The 14,763-nt window shown below is 40.8% G+C and overlaps 2 protein-coding genes across 7 annotated transcripts; one reads left to right on the forward strand and one right to left on the reverse strand.

The window, feature by feature from the left end:
- Window positions 1–300: 300 nt before the first annotated feature.
- Window positions 301–14,546, forward strand: LOC100835293 (aldose 1-epimerase). 5 transcript variants are annotated; one of them, XM_014897738.2, is made up of 6 exons: window positions 301–391; window positions 6,443–6,581; window positions 6,653–6,756; window positions 12,748–13,129; window positions 13,213–13,262; window positions 13,363–14,546. In XM_014897738.2, the coding sequence occupies exons 4-6, from the start codon at window positions 12,931–12,933 to the stop codon at window positions 14,227–14,229; spliced, it is 1,116 nt and encodes a 371-aa protein (XP_014753224.1). In that variant the 5' UTR covers window positions 301–391; window positions 6,443–6,581; window positions 6,653–6,756; window positions 12,748–12,930; the 3' UTR covers window positions 14,230–14,546. The 5 variants fall into 5 exon arrangements, with proteins under 5 accessions (XP_014753224.1, XP_024313648.1, XP_024313649.1 ...); XM_024457880.1 differs by lacking the exon at window positions 301–391 and adding an exon at window positions 9,619–9,688 and having other exon boundaries at window positions 6,284–6,581; XM_024457881.1 differs by lacking the exon at window positions 301–391 and adding an exon at window positions 9,619–9,688 and having other exon boundaries at window positions 6,284–6,581; window positions 6,665–6,756.
- LOC100834984 (tRNA pseudouridine(38/39) synthase) lies at window positions 851–12,514 on the reverse strand. 2 transcript variants are annotated; one of them, XM_014897732.2, is made up of 17 exons: window positions 12,364–12,514; window positions 12,191–12,253; window positions 9,995–10,099; window positions 9,794–9,860; window positions 9,538–9,610; window positions 8,469–8,514; window positions 8,268–8,378; window positions 4,579–4,645; window positions 4,246–4,336; window positions 3,437–3,497; window positions 3,219–3,349; window positions 3,003–3,120; window positions 2,582–2,705; window positions 1,963–2,064; window positions 1,822–1,890; window positions 1,439–1,565; window positions 851–1,205 (listed from the first exon to the last, which is right to left on the reverse strand). In XM_014897732.2, the coding sequence occupies exons 1-16, from the start codon at window positions 12,430–12,432 to the stop codon at window positions 1,510–1,512; spliced, it is 1,353 nt and encodes a 450-aa protein (XP_014753218.1). In that variant the 5' UTR covers window positions 12,433–12,514; the 3' UTR covers window positions 851–1,205; window positions 1,439–1,509. The 2 variants fall into 2 exon arrangements, with proteins under 2 accessions (XP_014753218.1, XP_014753219.1); XM_014897733.2 differs by lacking the exons at window positions 851–1,205; window positions 1,963–2,064 and having other exon boundaries at window positions 1,485–1,565; window positions 1,822–1,918.
- Window positions 14,547–14,763: the final 217 nt, after the last annotated feature.

Genomic DNA, 14,763 nt, shown 5'->3' on the forward strand with positions numbered 1-14,763 from the left:
AATCACACGAGTTGAAGCACGCATATTTTATACTGTAAAAAGAATTGTTGAAAATTGAGAAAACTACCATGTTTTGAAAGGGATTTGAGCATCTGTACAAGGTATGGCATCATCAAACTCTATCACGCAGAGTAACACTTATCATCATTTCTTTAAGCGTGCGCGGATCTGCTTTTCGTGTAAACTTAAAAAGAATTTGACTGCCGGTTCTACACTTGTAATGTTATTGAAAGAGTTAAAAGAGCTAGCTCCACCTTTGTTTCATGGTCTTGCTATTGAACTTGCCATGTGGTACTTTTTTTTTGTTAGGAGGGTGGAGGGAATGCCATGTGGTACGTTAAAGACGCTGCTGTTCCGATTTGATCACGCGAAACTTACGGTTTCAATCAAAGTGAGCTGTTGGGCATTTGGTTGTGCGGTTCTTCTCAATGGTGATATTACGCTTTGCATTGTGTATCTTTCGGACTTTTTAAATTTGTAGGTACATGAGTAGAGGAAACACAAGATTACAATGTCATACCCATTTGAATCCTCCGAGTTTAAGTGTGCATCAAAGTTTATTAATTCAACCATAGAAAAAACAAAGGAACCTTTACAAAAGTTTAAAGTGGATAGAAATTTTCCTATAGAAATCCTTTGAAGATTCTAAGAGGCCTTGAAGTTACACCTAAGCCTATTTAGAAAAAGGAGAATATCTTGTCATTTCCAAATCTGAAGTGTACTACCACCAACCAGGCAACCAGTACCCGCAAAACCAAAGAGATAGTAATCATAGCACTAGCCAACCCCCACATGACACAGTAACGCCGCATAGTGCAAACATAAATCACTGGTAGTACAAGCAATGCCATGGTACTTGAGAAATCGAATGATTCTGCCTTGGAACATTGGAACAACAACGCGTTTTAGAGAGAAAAAAAGGAGTGTTGCTTAGGTGCAACTACAGGTAAACCCAGTTTGTACTTTCACATGACAGTAAGAGCTAGACAAAGCTAATTATACAAAGAGTGGACATCAACCCAAGTTCAATAGATCTCATATTCACCTTCAGAGATGAAAGAACTCCAGATTGAGACAATCTTGTTACAATAGTATGTGAGACCGAGAATAATCTACCTACTTCTGAAAACAATTTACAGCATGTTTAGGCAAAATGTACACATATTCAAATCGAATACATGCGTTCCAATAAAGTAGAGCTCAACCTGTTAAAAGATAAGTCAAAAGGTTTAAAGGAGAAAAATGTTGTTCATAACCCAAACTCAAAAGATAAACTTCAATCAAAGGCTTAAAGGAGAAAAATGTTGAGATAATGGAATTGCTCCTAAATAAAGGATTTAAGTAAACTGCATTTGAATGCAAATATTATACAAAAATAAGCAAATATAGTTTCTGGAATGGATCAGAACAAGAAAAAAAAAATCTCGGCAAAATGTACCTGCATGCTGGATAGCCACAACAATCAGCAGCACCGATCTTCAAAGGCGGTGGACTACTGAAGACAGTCATTCAACTAGACACTGTTGGCCTTACTTTGAGTTTTGCTATGCGCTCCTCATAAGAAGCTGAAACAAGAAGTATATTAGGAAATTTATTTTCAGGTGTAAAGTACAGGAGGGTCGAAATCAAAACTTGCTTTAATGTGTCCTTATCTAGGGAGGGCTATTACTAATTGATGGAGAAAAGGATAATTCTGTGGAAAAGTATTGGATAACACAGAACTGTGGTGCGGTAACCGGTAAGATAAAGCATAGGAAGATGCAAAGACAGAAGAAACCTTCCACGAGTTCAAAACCACTATAAAAGCGAATACAAACTTACGCTCTGTTTGCCGTGACATGAGAGGAATATGATTTCTCTTCTTCTGATGAGATTCAAATGGATTAAGGTCTGCATTGACATCTAACTCCCTTTAGACCTACAATACCACATCAAATTTAAAACCGATCTAACTGTATATACCTGGAGAAGGTAAACAGGACAAAGCCTCATGAAATATGGCAGCTTGGAGCATATACTGATGGTGTTCATCCTTCAAATGTTCAATCAAAGCCTGACTGGCATCTAAAAAGAGGAATAATAGTGCATCGGAATTAATTATGTCATGCGAAAATTGGAATTATTGCAGATAGATAATTCGAACTCTAGATGGTATACTACACTAAGTATTTCACTCTAGATGGTGAACTCTATATTGTGTACTCTAGATGGTGTCTTTCACTAAGGACTCAAAATAACTGATTTGACATTAAGTATTTCAGAATTGGCAGGTGAAATATCATACCATGGTCAAAAGTTTTTTTAAACAACAGTATTTGATTGCTGTAATGCTGACATAATGTTATCTAATTCGAAAGCATAATTACTAAAATAACAATGATCTAATCCTCATAACCTCACTATTATACAATGTATAAATCATTAAACTTGAAGCAATAGCAAAATCACACAGTTCACTGGGAAACAGATAAAAGCACGAAATTAACATGTTTCTTTTACGACATAACAAAATACAATGATATTTTGACACTTCAAGGTTGAAACTGGAAGGTATCGTCAGCCGCCAAATTTCCAGATATACCTGATGAAGACATGAAACTGACTTTATCAAATTTACAAGATCGAAGAATCAATGGGAGTTCTGGTGCCATTGTATATTGAGGTTTTCTGGGAGTCCTGGTTATATCCAACAATGAATCGACTACCTGTAGCAAAATCAGCCATGAGCATGTTTTATTCAATAGTACATTAAACTAGTACCAATGCTCTACCTTAATCCATGAACTTGGAAATTTAGCATACAACCATGAAATTGCATAAGTGATTTCACGCTATCTTGCACAAGGTCCCCACACTTGCAGCAATCTAGCACAAGTGAGTCATTTATGCAAGTACCGGGGCCTAAAAAATTGATTTTATGGACCTAAGGGAATTTTTGCGCCAAGTTTAAGGACATATTGCAATTCTAAAATAAAATAGAACTTCACAAAAAAATTACTCACGCATGGTGATTCCAGGCCTTGACCTATTAGAAATAGAACAGCCACCATGCAGCGAACTTGGTGCCACAGGAAAGCACTACCCTTGATATTCATGGCCCACAGCTCATCATTGTTGGACCTTGAAGATATATAACACTTTCATTATTTAGTTCCCATGCAGGCATCACATAATTATAACTAGAAATAAATGAGAGTTTGAATAAAATGTAATTTAACCTTTCGTCATAGGCAGAAATGTCAAAATCTGTGATGTGTCGCCTGTAGTTACTCACATTTGCTGCATCCATCTTACAGAAATTCCTGAAGTCATGTTCCCCGATGAATTTAGATGCAGCTTTCTGCATTTTCTATTGACAATTTAAGGGCAATGACTCAGTAGTCAGAAAAAATGGAACATCTAGCAAATTACAGATATCGAGGGATGACATAATTACCGGAACATCCAAGCCCCCCTTCCAAAACAGGTACTTATATTCCCTGCCCAGGCAGGAGAATCTGCAAAAGTAGTGGGGGGGTGAAATAAAACTCCAATCACATAGGAACATAAAGTGCAGCTAGGATGATAAACTCCGGTCCTGTTCAAAAAGAGAGGACACATCTTCATCTAAATAACACGAAAAGAATCACGGAAGAAACACATAGTGTGTCTTTGATTCGTAGGATTCAAAGAGCGCGGGGATATGAAAGAACTCGATATCATGACATTTTACATCTACAGGAATTAAAAACACGGAATAAGTAATAGAAGTTGTTTGGTTGCACAGTAGAAAAAATGCAGGCATTTTCTAGGAAGGATTAGGTGTTTGCCATAGTTGTCATAGACACAACTCGATATCATGACATTTTACTTCTATAGGAATTAAAAACACGGAATAAGTAATAGAAGTTGTTTGGTTGCACAGTAGAAAAAACGCAGGCATTTTCTAGGAAGGATTAGGTGTTTGCCATAGTTGTCATAGACACAATGGAAATTTTACTTTGAAAAGTTGCATGCAAAGTAGCCCATAGGGAAATTCCTATGACTTTGAATCCTGCAAACTAAACAAGAAAGTTTTCCTAAGGAATTGAATCCTCCTACGGGATCCTACAAAGCAAAATTTCCTATAGGAAAAAAATCATAAGAACTGAATCCTCCTATGGAATTGCTCCGAGTCAAAGAGGCCCGTTATCTTTAGTGTAGAACTCGTTTGAAGAAAAGTACCTCTTACACTTGACCATACTAAAACAAAGAATTCAAGCTAACCTTGCAAGAAAGTCTGCTGCAACAGGACACCAACCTATTACACGTATATCCCGTGGAAGCATTCTGTTTAATACTTTCACATAATCAATCTCTGCAAGAATAAAAAAAAAAACAATTCTTAGTCTTGCAGAGGACGACTGACATCTGACTTAGAATGAGAAGAACTAAAACTAGGAAAAGAACATATTACATGGTATTGATAGGAGAGGATCAGGAAATCATCCCATTATCAAGGTAACAGTTTAATTAAGAACCAAACTCGATCATTGCATTATGTATTGCTTTCAATACTATGGAAACCTACAACTACAAGGACTAGAGGACAGAACATACCAGATCTTTCATCTAATACATTCCCTCCTGGATCTTTCAAGTTCGATCGCAAATATAAGGAAATTACCTGCATGTTGCAACAGGAGTAAACATGTTGTCTAGGCATAAAGTTTCTATTCCAAACTGCACTAGTTTCTGCACAACACTATAAGAATAATCTATCTCTGTACCTAAGACAACGTAGCTATGGGATCTATGCATACAAGTTTTTTTTTAATCTTTCATTAATTATGTCTTTAGAACTCTATAGATCAGTCATGAAAACAACATAATTTATTGTCCATGAAAAGTACTTCCATAGTATTATATCGACAAGGCCTATTCTGCACCTATGCATAGCAGCATCGGTTAATCTAGTCTGTGCTTAGCTTTTGTGTACATGGATACGGTAGCATGCTGTTGACACCAATTTCGGTGTCGTGCTTGAAATAATACGATAATTATATTAAATAAATATTTTTTAGACGGCTAAACTCTGAAAACTGCAAAAAATAAATATTGGCGAATAATCATGTGCATCGGCCTTTAAATGAGACGATAAAAACACATGTATCATATCATCAACAAATAGCGGTGTATAATTGAAAAACCTTTTAGTATGGTTACACAATGAATATATAATAGTTAACCTACTCTCACGGGTGTGCAATTCTAGGATACTAGGTGATTCCCCGCATTTTGCTGCGGAATGTTCTATATGCACATCTGGATATGATGTTAGGAACAAATGATAATAATATGATTCAATGCAAAATAAATATGAATATTGTAGGACAAAACGATTTACGTTCATAACACCTATAGGAGTAATTTTGATGTACATGAACATCAAAATATGTGTATTTGCAGATCTTAGAAAGATTGACATATATATCATAAAAATATGTGTACTTGGTAAAATATTTATATACAACGTGAAGGTGAAAATCCTAGGTATCAAAATATTAAATTCGAAAAGACCACCAAAATGGATTTCTAATGGCCTACAACACATGATGTGGATGCTGATGTGGACAATTTGCATGCTCATGATGTGCATGATGTGGATGATGATGTGAACACCTTGCATGTCAAGCTTGCAAACATTTAATGAAGATAGTGGGGATCAACTTTATAGATATTATAGAATACAATGTGAAGTTGAAAATCCTAGGTATCAAAATATTAGATTCGAAAGGAGCAACAAAATGGATTTCTATTGGCCTAGAAACATGATGTGGATGGTGATGTGGACAATTTGCATGCTCATGATGTGCATGATGTGGACACCTTGCATGTCAAACTTGCAAACATTTAATGATAGTGGGGATCAACTTTATAGATATTATAGATATGGGTTAAGCACACACATGACGCCACCGTTAGCGGATCCTAATGGTGACTTAAATCACGTCATCAAGGGAGGCACAAATATTTTTGAAGCATTAGACCATGGGATAAAAATCAATGCCATTTGACGACCCCATGAGATATTATTGCATCATGCTCGAAGTAATATGGTGATTATATAAAATAAATATTTTGGGTTACACACAAATAGGTGTTAAACACTACGAGGGTTTCATTTTATTTTTATTTATCTTTTTGTAATAGTCATGTTGTAATCATAGCTACTAGATATGTTGGAATTCTTAATCAGGGGTTTTCCCGTGAGAGATGTAATTAACAGAGTTTTTATGTAAATATAAGAATTTTGGAAGTAATAAGCCTGCAATGTTTGATCTTATTGAATGTAAGAATTGTTGAAGCCCACGACTACTTCAACGATTGCACGGCAACTATGCTCTTTGCTATGGACATATCTATTGTACTAACAGTAAGCCGACGATACGATGCTTGGCATGATTGAGACATTTTTTTCCAGATGAACCAAATGAAGGAAACAACTGTTGAAAGGTTGCTGGACACCATCATAACCGCCTTGCTGATACGAAAACGGCGATCGGGAATAATGTTGTTGTCCATGTTTTTGGGGAATCGGACATGAACCTTGCCAACCATGGGTAAGCATTTCTGATGAAGTTTGACATGGCGAGAATTTATGTGCCAACGTTAATGCCGCATTCGATCAAAGAAACTCTTGCAGGATTCTTGTACAATGGATGCTGATGATGGCATGGGATCTGACAATACAGCTATCGGGTTCAAGTGACTAGCTTTACAGTCATGGGAGCAGAGGTAAACTCTTTTCCATTCAAGGGAGCAATTATGCATTGCCTCAAAGCATTTTGAACTGTATTTATTAACTAATGAAAGAACAAACTCCGAAGCATCAACTCGATTTTATTGAGCATTGTTTGATGATTCAGCAAGCGAGAACAATAAGGACAACAATATCACCATGGCATTTCCTCTTTCCCCAGGTTTCTCGCAATGGGATTTATCATCGTTTCCCAATTCCTTTACATATACTCCCTCCGTTCCAGTATACTGGGCTGATCTCTTCGAAATCCCAATTCCACAATACGGGGCCGATCTCCAGTTTCCCTCGTACGAAGTGGCTGAGCGCATGCCTTCCGAAGTAAAAACGATTGCTCCTTAATTGCAGGAAGAGGTACGGCCGTTGCTTTCCCCAAAAAAATCGGCCACGAGTGGGTAAGTTACGCCCTTGCCCGATTGATGTGAACTACTACCTGCTAGTTGTGGGCCTTGGCTCAATTAAACAAAAGAAAAGCTAGCTGATCGGGTAAACAAAAACGCCAACCGGGGCCATACTTATCGGCTGTCGTTCCGTTCGAAATAGCCTTGGTTATCATGAAAACTAAGATCAGCCCCACATACCGGAATGGAGGGAGTAAGTAGCTGAATTCAGATTTATCCAACACTACTGCATATTCCTTGTTCTTATTGGAGGGATAACTGCCCCACCTCTACAACCTTTCCTTTCATATCTAATGCTGGAGACAAAGTCACTCTGCCATGAGCAACTGCTTCTTTGGCCGCTCCTTACTTGTGTCAATGTGACCAAGACAAGAGCAAAATATGCAGATCCTATAAGAAAAAGCTACGGAGTACTTGATTCGTGTCAATGTGACCAAATCAAGACATGCCTCCTCTTTGTTTAAACCATGAATATAATAATGTTTTCTATTCCACTGTAGGTCACCCGTATTGAGTGTAACATGTGGTAACAGTGTAACAAGTAGGATACTCTATGCCTAGGCACAACCTTTCATACTACTCCCTCTGTCCCATATTAAGTGACTTTCTATTACATGTATCTAGACGCTTTTTAGGCACAGATACATCCATATTTGGGCAAATTTGAGTCACTTAATATGGGACGGAGGGAGTACATTTTTGTGTTCCGTACCAATATTTTTATTAAAAATATATGGCCATGATTGCATCATAAAGAGTAGGGAACATTGTCTTTTAACCTTTATTGCCAAGAAAAAACAAACTGAGCTTAGAGTCGGATAAAAAATTTATCCAGATCTTCGTGTCTACACGGTGACTGCTTCTATCTATAATAATCAGTAAGAACAGACTACCAATTCAAAAGATATGGTTCTGCCAGACTTGAAAAGTGCTAATGAAACATAAAAATAAGAGAAAAAGTAACTCAACACCACATGTGAGCTCGTAATATAAGCAGATTTAACTATTCAAGATAAGAGCTGAATATCAATAAATAATGGCGGTGGGCTATCAGTCTAACATTTAGTTACCTACACATATGAGGTTACCTGTCCAGTAGCAGAAACACCTTTGTCAGTTCTTCCACACCTAGAATAGCATGATTCTTTCCTACTGCCAACCAGTAGTCTTGCTCTTTCAAGTACTTTAAATATCTCAGACTGAGAAGACCAAAATATAGAAGTCCTTCAGAAAACCTCGGATGCCTTCGAGTCCGGAAAAAGCAAAGGAAATAGCTCACAGGGAATTACCTCAACTGTTGGCTCTGTGTGGGCTTCTGAAGCAAAGCCATAGAATCTGAACAAAAATGGTAGTGAAGAAAAAGCATGAAGAAGGGACTAGACATAAGAAAAAAGAGTTACAAACAGAAATAACAAAGAACAGAGAGCAGATGCAGGAGCTGGGGGGAGGTCCAATTTGGAAATCATATTACTGTGGAAGAACCGAAGACACGAGGCAGTTTCAGCTCATATGTCATGTGCTTAGGATTAAACATATGTAGTCTACGAACCATGCTGAAAATGAGTGTTGATGTTATCTTCTATATCTAAGTAGGAGAAACCCACTACTTGGTTTCTCTCAACATGCAAGCATGCCACATCATCACACCATTAATTTGTTCACACCTATTTAGTGGGAAACTCATATTTTTTTACACATGCATGTATGCTACTTTTCATCGAGCTATTTACACTAAGTGACGAATCTATAATCAATCATACAATTTCATTATACATTTTCACTGGATACTCTTTTGTTGCTACTTTTCACTCATGTATGTTAACTAAAAATTTCCACAAAAGTTCACATATGTTAACTAAAAATGTCCGCAACAACGTGCGGGGCATCATCTAGTTGATTCAAAGTTCGATCTGTGATTAACAAAGAGTTTCACACATAAAAGCTCTTGAGATACACCTATATAATAGTTCACTTGTATATTTGATTTAACATCATAGTTTATTTTCGACAGAAACTGTGACATCATTAAGCACAATCCAATAATTAAGGGCATGTTTGGTTTGTGCCCAAACTTGCCCTGCCCAAATTTTGGCACCCAATAGAACTTTGATCCTCGTTTGGTTGGTTACCCAAATATTGGTTCCTACGGAATCTTGCCCACCTACCTCACAATCCCTTCACAACTTTTGCCAAAATTTTGGCCAACTTGGGGCCAAAGAATCTCTAACCAATTTTTTGGCTAGCCAATTGTTGGCAAGAATTGGTAGGGCTTGAACTGGCATGAACCAAACATACCCTAAGTAATCAAAATCCATTCCAGACTAAGTATTGACTTTTTCTTGGAAAGTACAATCATACCTCTGACCAAAGTACATGATTTTCAAAGCAACTAATCGCTTTTGGCAGTGACTTACAACCCCCACTTGGTGACCTATGCAGTAAACAAGAAATTCAGCAAGTTTCAAATAGTCGAGGCGGAAAGGAAAGTATGTCTCGTTAATTTCAACAGGTACATGCTGAATATCTGAACTTTGCATGCAGAAAATTGCAGAGTTTCTCATAATAAAAAAAGAGTACTCTATAATTGATGCAATTAGCATGTCTTAAGTTGTACCTGCCCTATTAGCACGCTTGCTTTGAATTTTAGATAAACCATCAAGTCCTTCCCCATTAACATTGCACTATAAATCAAATGCTTACGCATAAATCAGATCAGATAAGAAAAAAAAGTTCTGTATATGATCTTTCAATTCATAACATGTACCGGTATTTCATTTTAAGTACATATTCATATGTGATCAAATGGAAAGCTTACATCATGGCCTGATGTTCTACTTTCATGTGATTTTCCATTATTCTGCACTTCTTGATCACAGCCATACAAACTTGCATCAGCAACTAGAGTGGATGGAAAATTGTCCTAGAAAAGAGAAAAGTTAGCAAAACTCTAGCATAACTCAATGTTACATTATGGGATAATAGTTAAAGGATGCAGCACAACATATTTTTCGAAACCATACAACATCAGTTCATTCAACCTCCAATTGATGCAAGTATGGACGCTTAACATATTACTCCTTCCGATCCATAATAAGTGTCTTTGATTTAGTACAACTTTGCTAAATCAATGACACTTATTATGGATCGGAGGGAGTAACAACATTAAACTTTAAGTTTTTGTGCATGATATAGTCATGTTTACAGTATTGCAATTATAAACTAATTATGTATGCCTGTGAAGATATACTATTGAGTATTGACGCTGTCAGCTTGAAATTGATTGAAGAAACTTATTCATTATGCATTTAAGAACAATCAGGAATGCAATCTTATACTACAGAAGGAAATATATTGCAAACTTCATACGACATACGACAGCGACCAACCAGTACACCATCTTTCAGCCACCAGGAAATCAATGTGCTAATGTGCAGTAAGCAATTTACATTAATAATCTTAACCTAGAAAAATGTGCAGCTGTAAGCTACGTTGCACCAATACGGCGACACGCATACGGGGACACGGGACACGGCAATTTTCAAAAACGGTCATACGGGGACACGGCGAGTATATATATATAAATAATTTAAAATATATAATTAGTAAAAGAAAGTATTGCCCCGTTTGAGAATATTACGGGCTAGTTTTGGTAACTGCGCCATTTGAGAATATTACGGGCTAGTTTTGGTAACTTCCCCATTTGAGAATATTACGGGCTAGTTTTGGTAGGTTATATATGGTAGTTACACTAACCATGTATACCACGTCACTTATTTTGGGACGGAGGGAGTATATCATGATCTGCATATAAATAGAAGGAGAGTGGGATTAGCGCCAAGTATTCCTTTTGTACTCGCAATACTGATCCCAATCCCACACATCTCGATCCCCAGCGGCCGTGTCACGCGTGTCAAGGCGTATTCACCCCGTGTACCGATTTATTTTGTTTACTTTTAATGCAAAAATCAGGGGACACTTGGGGACACCCGTGTCGGGGCGTGTCCCTGCGTGTCCACACGGTGACACGGCCAGATCTGCCGTATTGGTGCTTCCAAGGTTGTAAGGATAGAGATTATTGTGCTTAAACAAGGTTCTTTCGCATTAAGAGAATAAAGCCGTACAGGACAGAAGGCGTCACTCATAAGGCTAAGCTGTGTTACATTATCACTTGTGAAAGCACTCATATGGCACAAAAACGATTTATAAGGATAACTAGCATTTGAAACAAAAAATCACCATGTCAAATTTGTTGGAAATAATCTTCCCTTGGCGTGTATTTGAGTCAGTCCGAGTCATGGGCGTATCCACCTTAGAGGCTGTGGAGGCAGCTGCCCCCACTCTCAAATGCTTAATTAGTTCATGAACACATCTTTTCCCCATCTCAATTTGTATCCTGGATCCGCCCCTGGTCCGAGTCCTTGTAGAATAAGTACAGCTGGAGTTTCCTAGTTGATTAGTTGACAAGTTGTATTAGGGAGTACTCATCCGTGTAGGTGTTGGAGTTCTTTCCTAATCGTGTTCGTATCCGTATAGGAGTGGCTAGCTTGGTTCCGCATGCATATATAGACCAAGGCAGCACCAGATTGTAACGTGAGGATTATTGAGAAGAAATAAAAAAGACAAGGGGCGACAGGTGCATTTGGCTCTAAAGATTTTGTGATCGTGCGTGCTTGTGTCTTCATGTGATTGATCTTGGGCAGACCCAACAAAGTTTACAACTCTGTGGTGCTGATAATTACCATTTACAGAGTGTTTTTTTGACGGAACATTTACAGAGTGTTGTGTTCGGTCTGTAGTTCTGTACCCACTAGTACCACAAACGACTTTAATAGAATGGTCATAACTGGTCATCATAGTTCATAACAATGGACAAGGAATCTAACAAGAATTTTAATCGGCCAAAGCTCTGGTCTCTGTAGGTCAGTTTTAAATGAATAAAGGCACTTAAAGCTTTTTTGTCTCAGGGAGAGGAGGTTACAACCATGGCAGAGGAAAGGGATAGAGGAGTCACCTTGGAGACGCAGCTACAGCTCGAGGCAATCTGGGCGAGCCTCTGGTTCTCCCTCTCCAACTCCTACCCACGCCCAATTCAACAGAGTAAAGATGAAGAAATTTGCCCAGCACAACATACCAACCAAAATTAGCGAAAAGAACAAAAAGAAATGAAGAGGTAGAGCTCCGCACCAGTACGCGCAGCCGGAGCGCGGCGACCTCCGTCCGCAGCGAAACCGTCTCGCCGTTACCCGCCGCCATGGCGCCCGCTTATCGGAGCCCTAAACCTCGCACCGTTATTACTTCGGCGGGTCGGCGGTTTAGGTGTCGATATGCGCCGATCGCACCAAACCCGGCCCGTTTAGTTTGGGCCTTACCGGTCACGAGGGATATGCTTTGACCGGGCCCGTTTAGTTTGGGCCTTACCGGTCACGAGGGACATGCTTTGACCGGTCCAGTCTGGTTGTTAGCTTCATCCTGCACAGATTAGGGCGTTTGTTATCGTTGTTTCAAATCAAAAAACGCATTTGTTATCTTCACCCTGGGGATAAAGTCTGTATTGCCATTCAAATTCAGAATTGGAGAAGATGTAGCCGGAGATGGATCCTGTTGACTAGGACAGTCCTTGCTCGCTCTCCTCTAGATCCCACTGGCTCAACTGCTCTCCTAGTCTCCCCTATAAATAGGCAACAAACAGAGTGAGCAATCTGATCCGAAAGTTGGATAAGAGATCGGCCGTTGGAGGTACTAGCACTAGGCATGGCGACGAGCATGAAGACGGTGCTGCTGTGGCTGGTGGTGGTGTGGTGGGCAGGAGGCGGTGGCGCGCCGGCCGACGCGATGAGGAAGCAGGGGAAGGGGACGCTGGGGTACTACGAGCTGCGCAGGGGCGAGTTCTCCATGGTCGTCACCAACTGGGGCGCCACCATCCTCTCCGTCAGGCTCCCCGACAAGAACGGTACGTTTTACGTCGGCCAATTATAAATAAACTAACCCATTGTGCATTGATTGATCGCATTCGGTGTTTAATCAATGTTGCAGGGCGCATCGACGACGTCGTTCTTGGGTACAAGAAGATCGGAGGCTACGTGGTGCGCTGCACGCTTGATCTGAATTACTTAACTAATAGCGTCTGTTTTGTTGCTAATGAATTTCTTTGTGTGTGCCTGCCTGCCAACAACAACAAACAAGAATGACACGACCTACTTCGGGGCGCTGGTGGGTCGCGTGGCGAACCGGATCGCGGGGGGCCGCTTCACGGTGAAGAACCACCCGTACCACACGTACCGCAACGACGGCAACAACACGCTCCACGGCGGCCACCGAGGATTCAACCAGGTGTTCTGGTCCGTCCGGGAGCGTGTCACGGGCGCCTTCCCCTACATCACATTCTCCTACACGAGCTACGACGGCGAGCAAGGGTTCCCGGGCGCGCTGGACGTGCGGGTCACCTACAAGATCGACGGCGACTACTCCTACAGCGTCACCATGTACGCGCGCCCCGTGGACGGCGACAAGCCCACCCCCGTGAACCTGGCCCAGCACACCTACTGGAACCTCCGGGGCCACGGCCGGGGCACCATCCTCGACCACTCCGTCCAGATCTACGCCTCCGCCGTCACCCCCGTGGGCGCCGACCTCATCCCCACGGGCGCCGTCACCCCCGTCGCCGGGACGCCCTTCGACTTCCGCTCCCCGGCCGCGCCCGGCGCGCGCATCGCGGAGGTGCCCGGAGGGTACGACATCAACTACGTGCTGGACGGCGCAGGGCTGGACGGGCAAGGGGTGCGCAAGGTGGCCACGGTGAGCGAGGCGGAGTCCGGGAGGGTGATGGAGCTGTGGGGCGACCAGCCGGGCGTGCAGTTCTACACGGGGAACTTCCTCAAGGGCGACGAGGGGAAGGGTGGCGCCGTGTACGAGAAGCACGGCGGGATGTGCCTGGAGACGCAGGACTTCCCCGACGCCGTGCACAACCCGAAGTTCCCCACCGAGATCTACCGCAAGGGACAGGTGTACAAGCACTACATGCTCTACAAGTTCTCCCTCGCCAAAAACTAGAGATCGGTCTGTAGTCCTGTAAGAGAGGATGGATCCGAGTTAAAAGTAGTTGTTGACACTCCAGTAGTCCAGCACGTAGTTATTTAGCATACCATGAACTAGCGAGCTCTCTGCGTGCACGTACGTTATTTCGTTGATCCGTCCCATAGGGTGCTGTGCTCAGCTTTTTGGACTAGTGCTTGTTGGTGAATGGTGAGTGCGTGCATCGGTGCATGCTAGCATGGATAAGTTAATAAGGGCACTTTCGTGTAAGCTATTAAAAACTGGCTGGCATTTGTTTGGCAATAGCAATTTGGAAGAAGGATATTGCACTAGTACTACTACATGTTGAGTCGCAAAAATCCATGGAAGTTCCACACACACAAAAGAAAAAAACGATCCGAGGTGCCAACATCTGATGATTGAGTCTGTAACTGTCGCAGCGAATCGAAATGGAATTTTGAGAAAGCGAAAGCAAGCCTCAAAATTTCAAGTGTTCATTTCGTACAGAACAAACTCGTCGATGCATGCGTTCAATTCCAACATGTACGCATC

The sequence above is a fragment of the Brachypodium distachyon genome, chromosome 1 (genome assembly GCF_000005505.3).
Source record: "Brachypodium distachyon strain Bd21 chromosome 1, Brachypodium_distachyon_v3.0, whole genome shotgun sequence".
NCBI classification, from domain to species: domain Eukaryota; kingdom Viridiplantae; phylum Streptophyta; class Magnoliopsida; order Poales; family Poaceae; genus Brachypodium; species Brachypodium distachyon.

Bases quoted from the DNA above. Each gene is read 5' to 3' on its own strand.
- LOC100834984 (XM_014897732.2), bottom strand. From the start codon at position 12,432: ATGGCGGCGGGTAACGGCGAGACGGTTTCGCTGCGGACGGAGGTCGCC. The intron at 8,515-9,537 runs GTATGATTGTAC...ATTTTTGTTCAG, and splicing joins ATCATGTACTTTGGTCAGAG to ATTCTATGGCTTTGCTTCAG. The intron at 3,498-4,245 runs GTTAGCTTGAAT...CTACTTTTGCAG, and splicing joins GCAGCAGACTTTCTTGCAAG to ATTCTCCTGCCTGGGCAGGG.
- LOC100835293 (XM_014897738.2), top strand. From the start codon at position 12,931: ATGGCGACGAGCATGAAGACGGTGCTGCTGTGGCTGGTGGTGGTGTGG. The intron at 13,130-13,212 runs GTACGTTTTACG...TCAATGTTGCAG, and splicing joins CAGGCTCCCCGACAAGAACG to GGCGCATCGACGACGTCGTT. The intron at 13,263-13,362 runs GTGCGCTGCACG...ACAACAAACAAG, and splicing joins AGAAGATCGGAGGCTACGTG to AATGACACGACCTACTTCGG.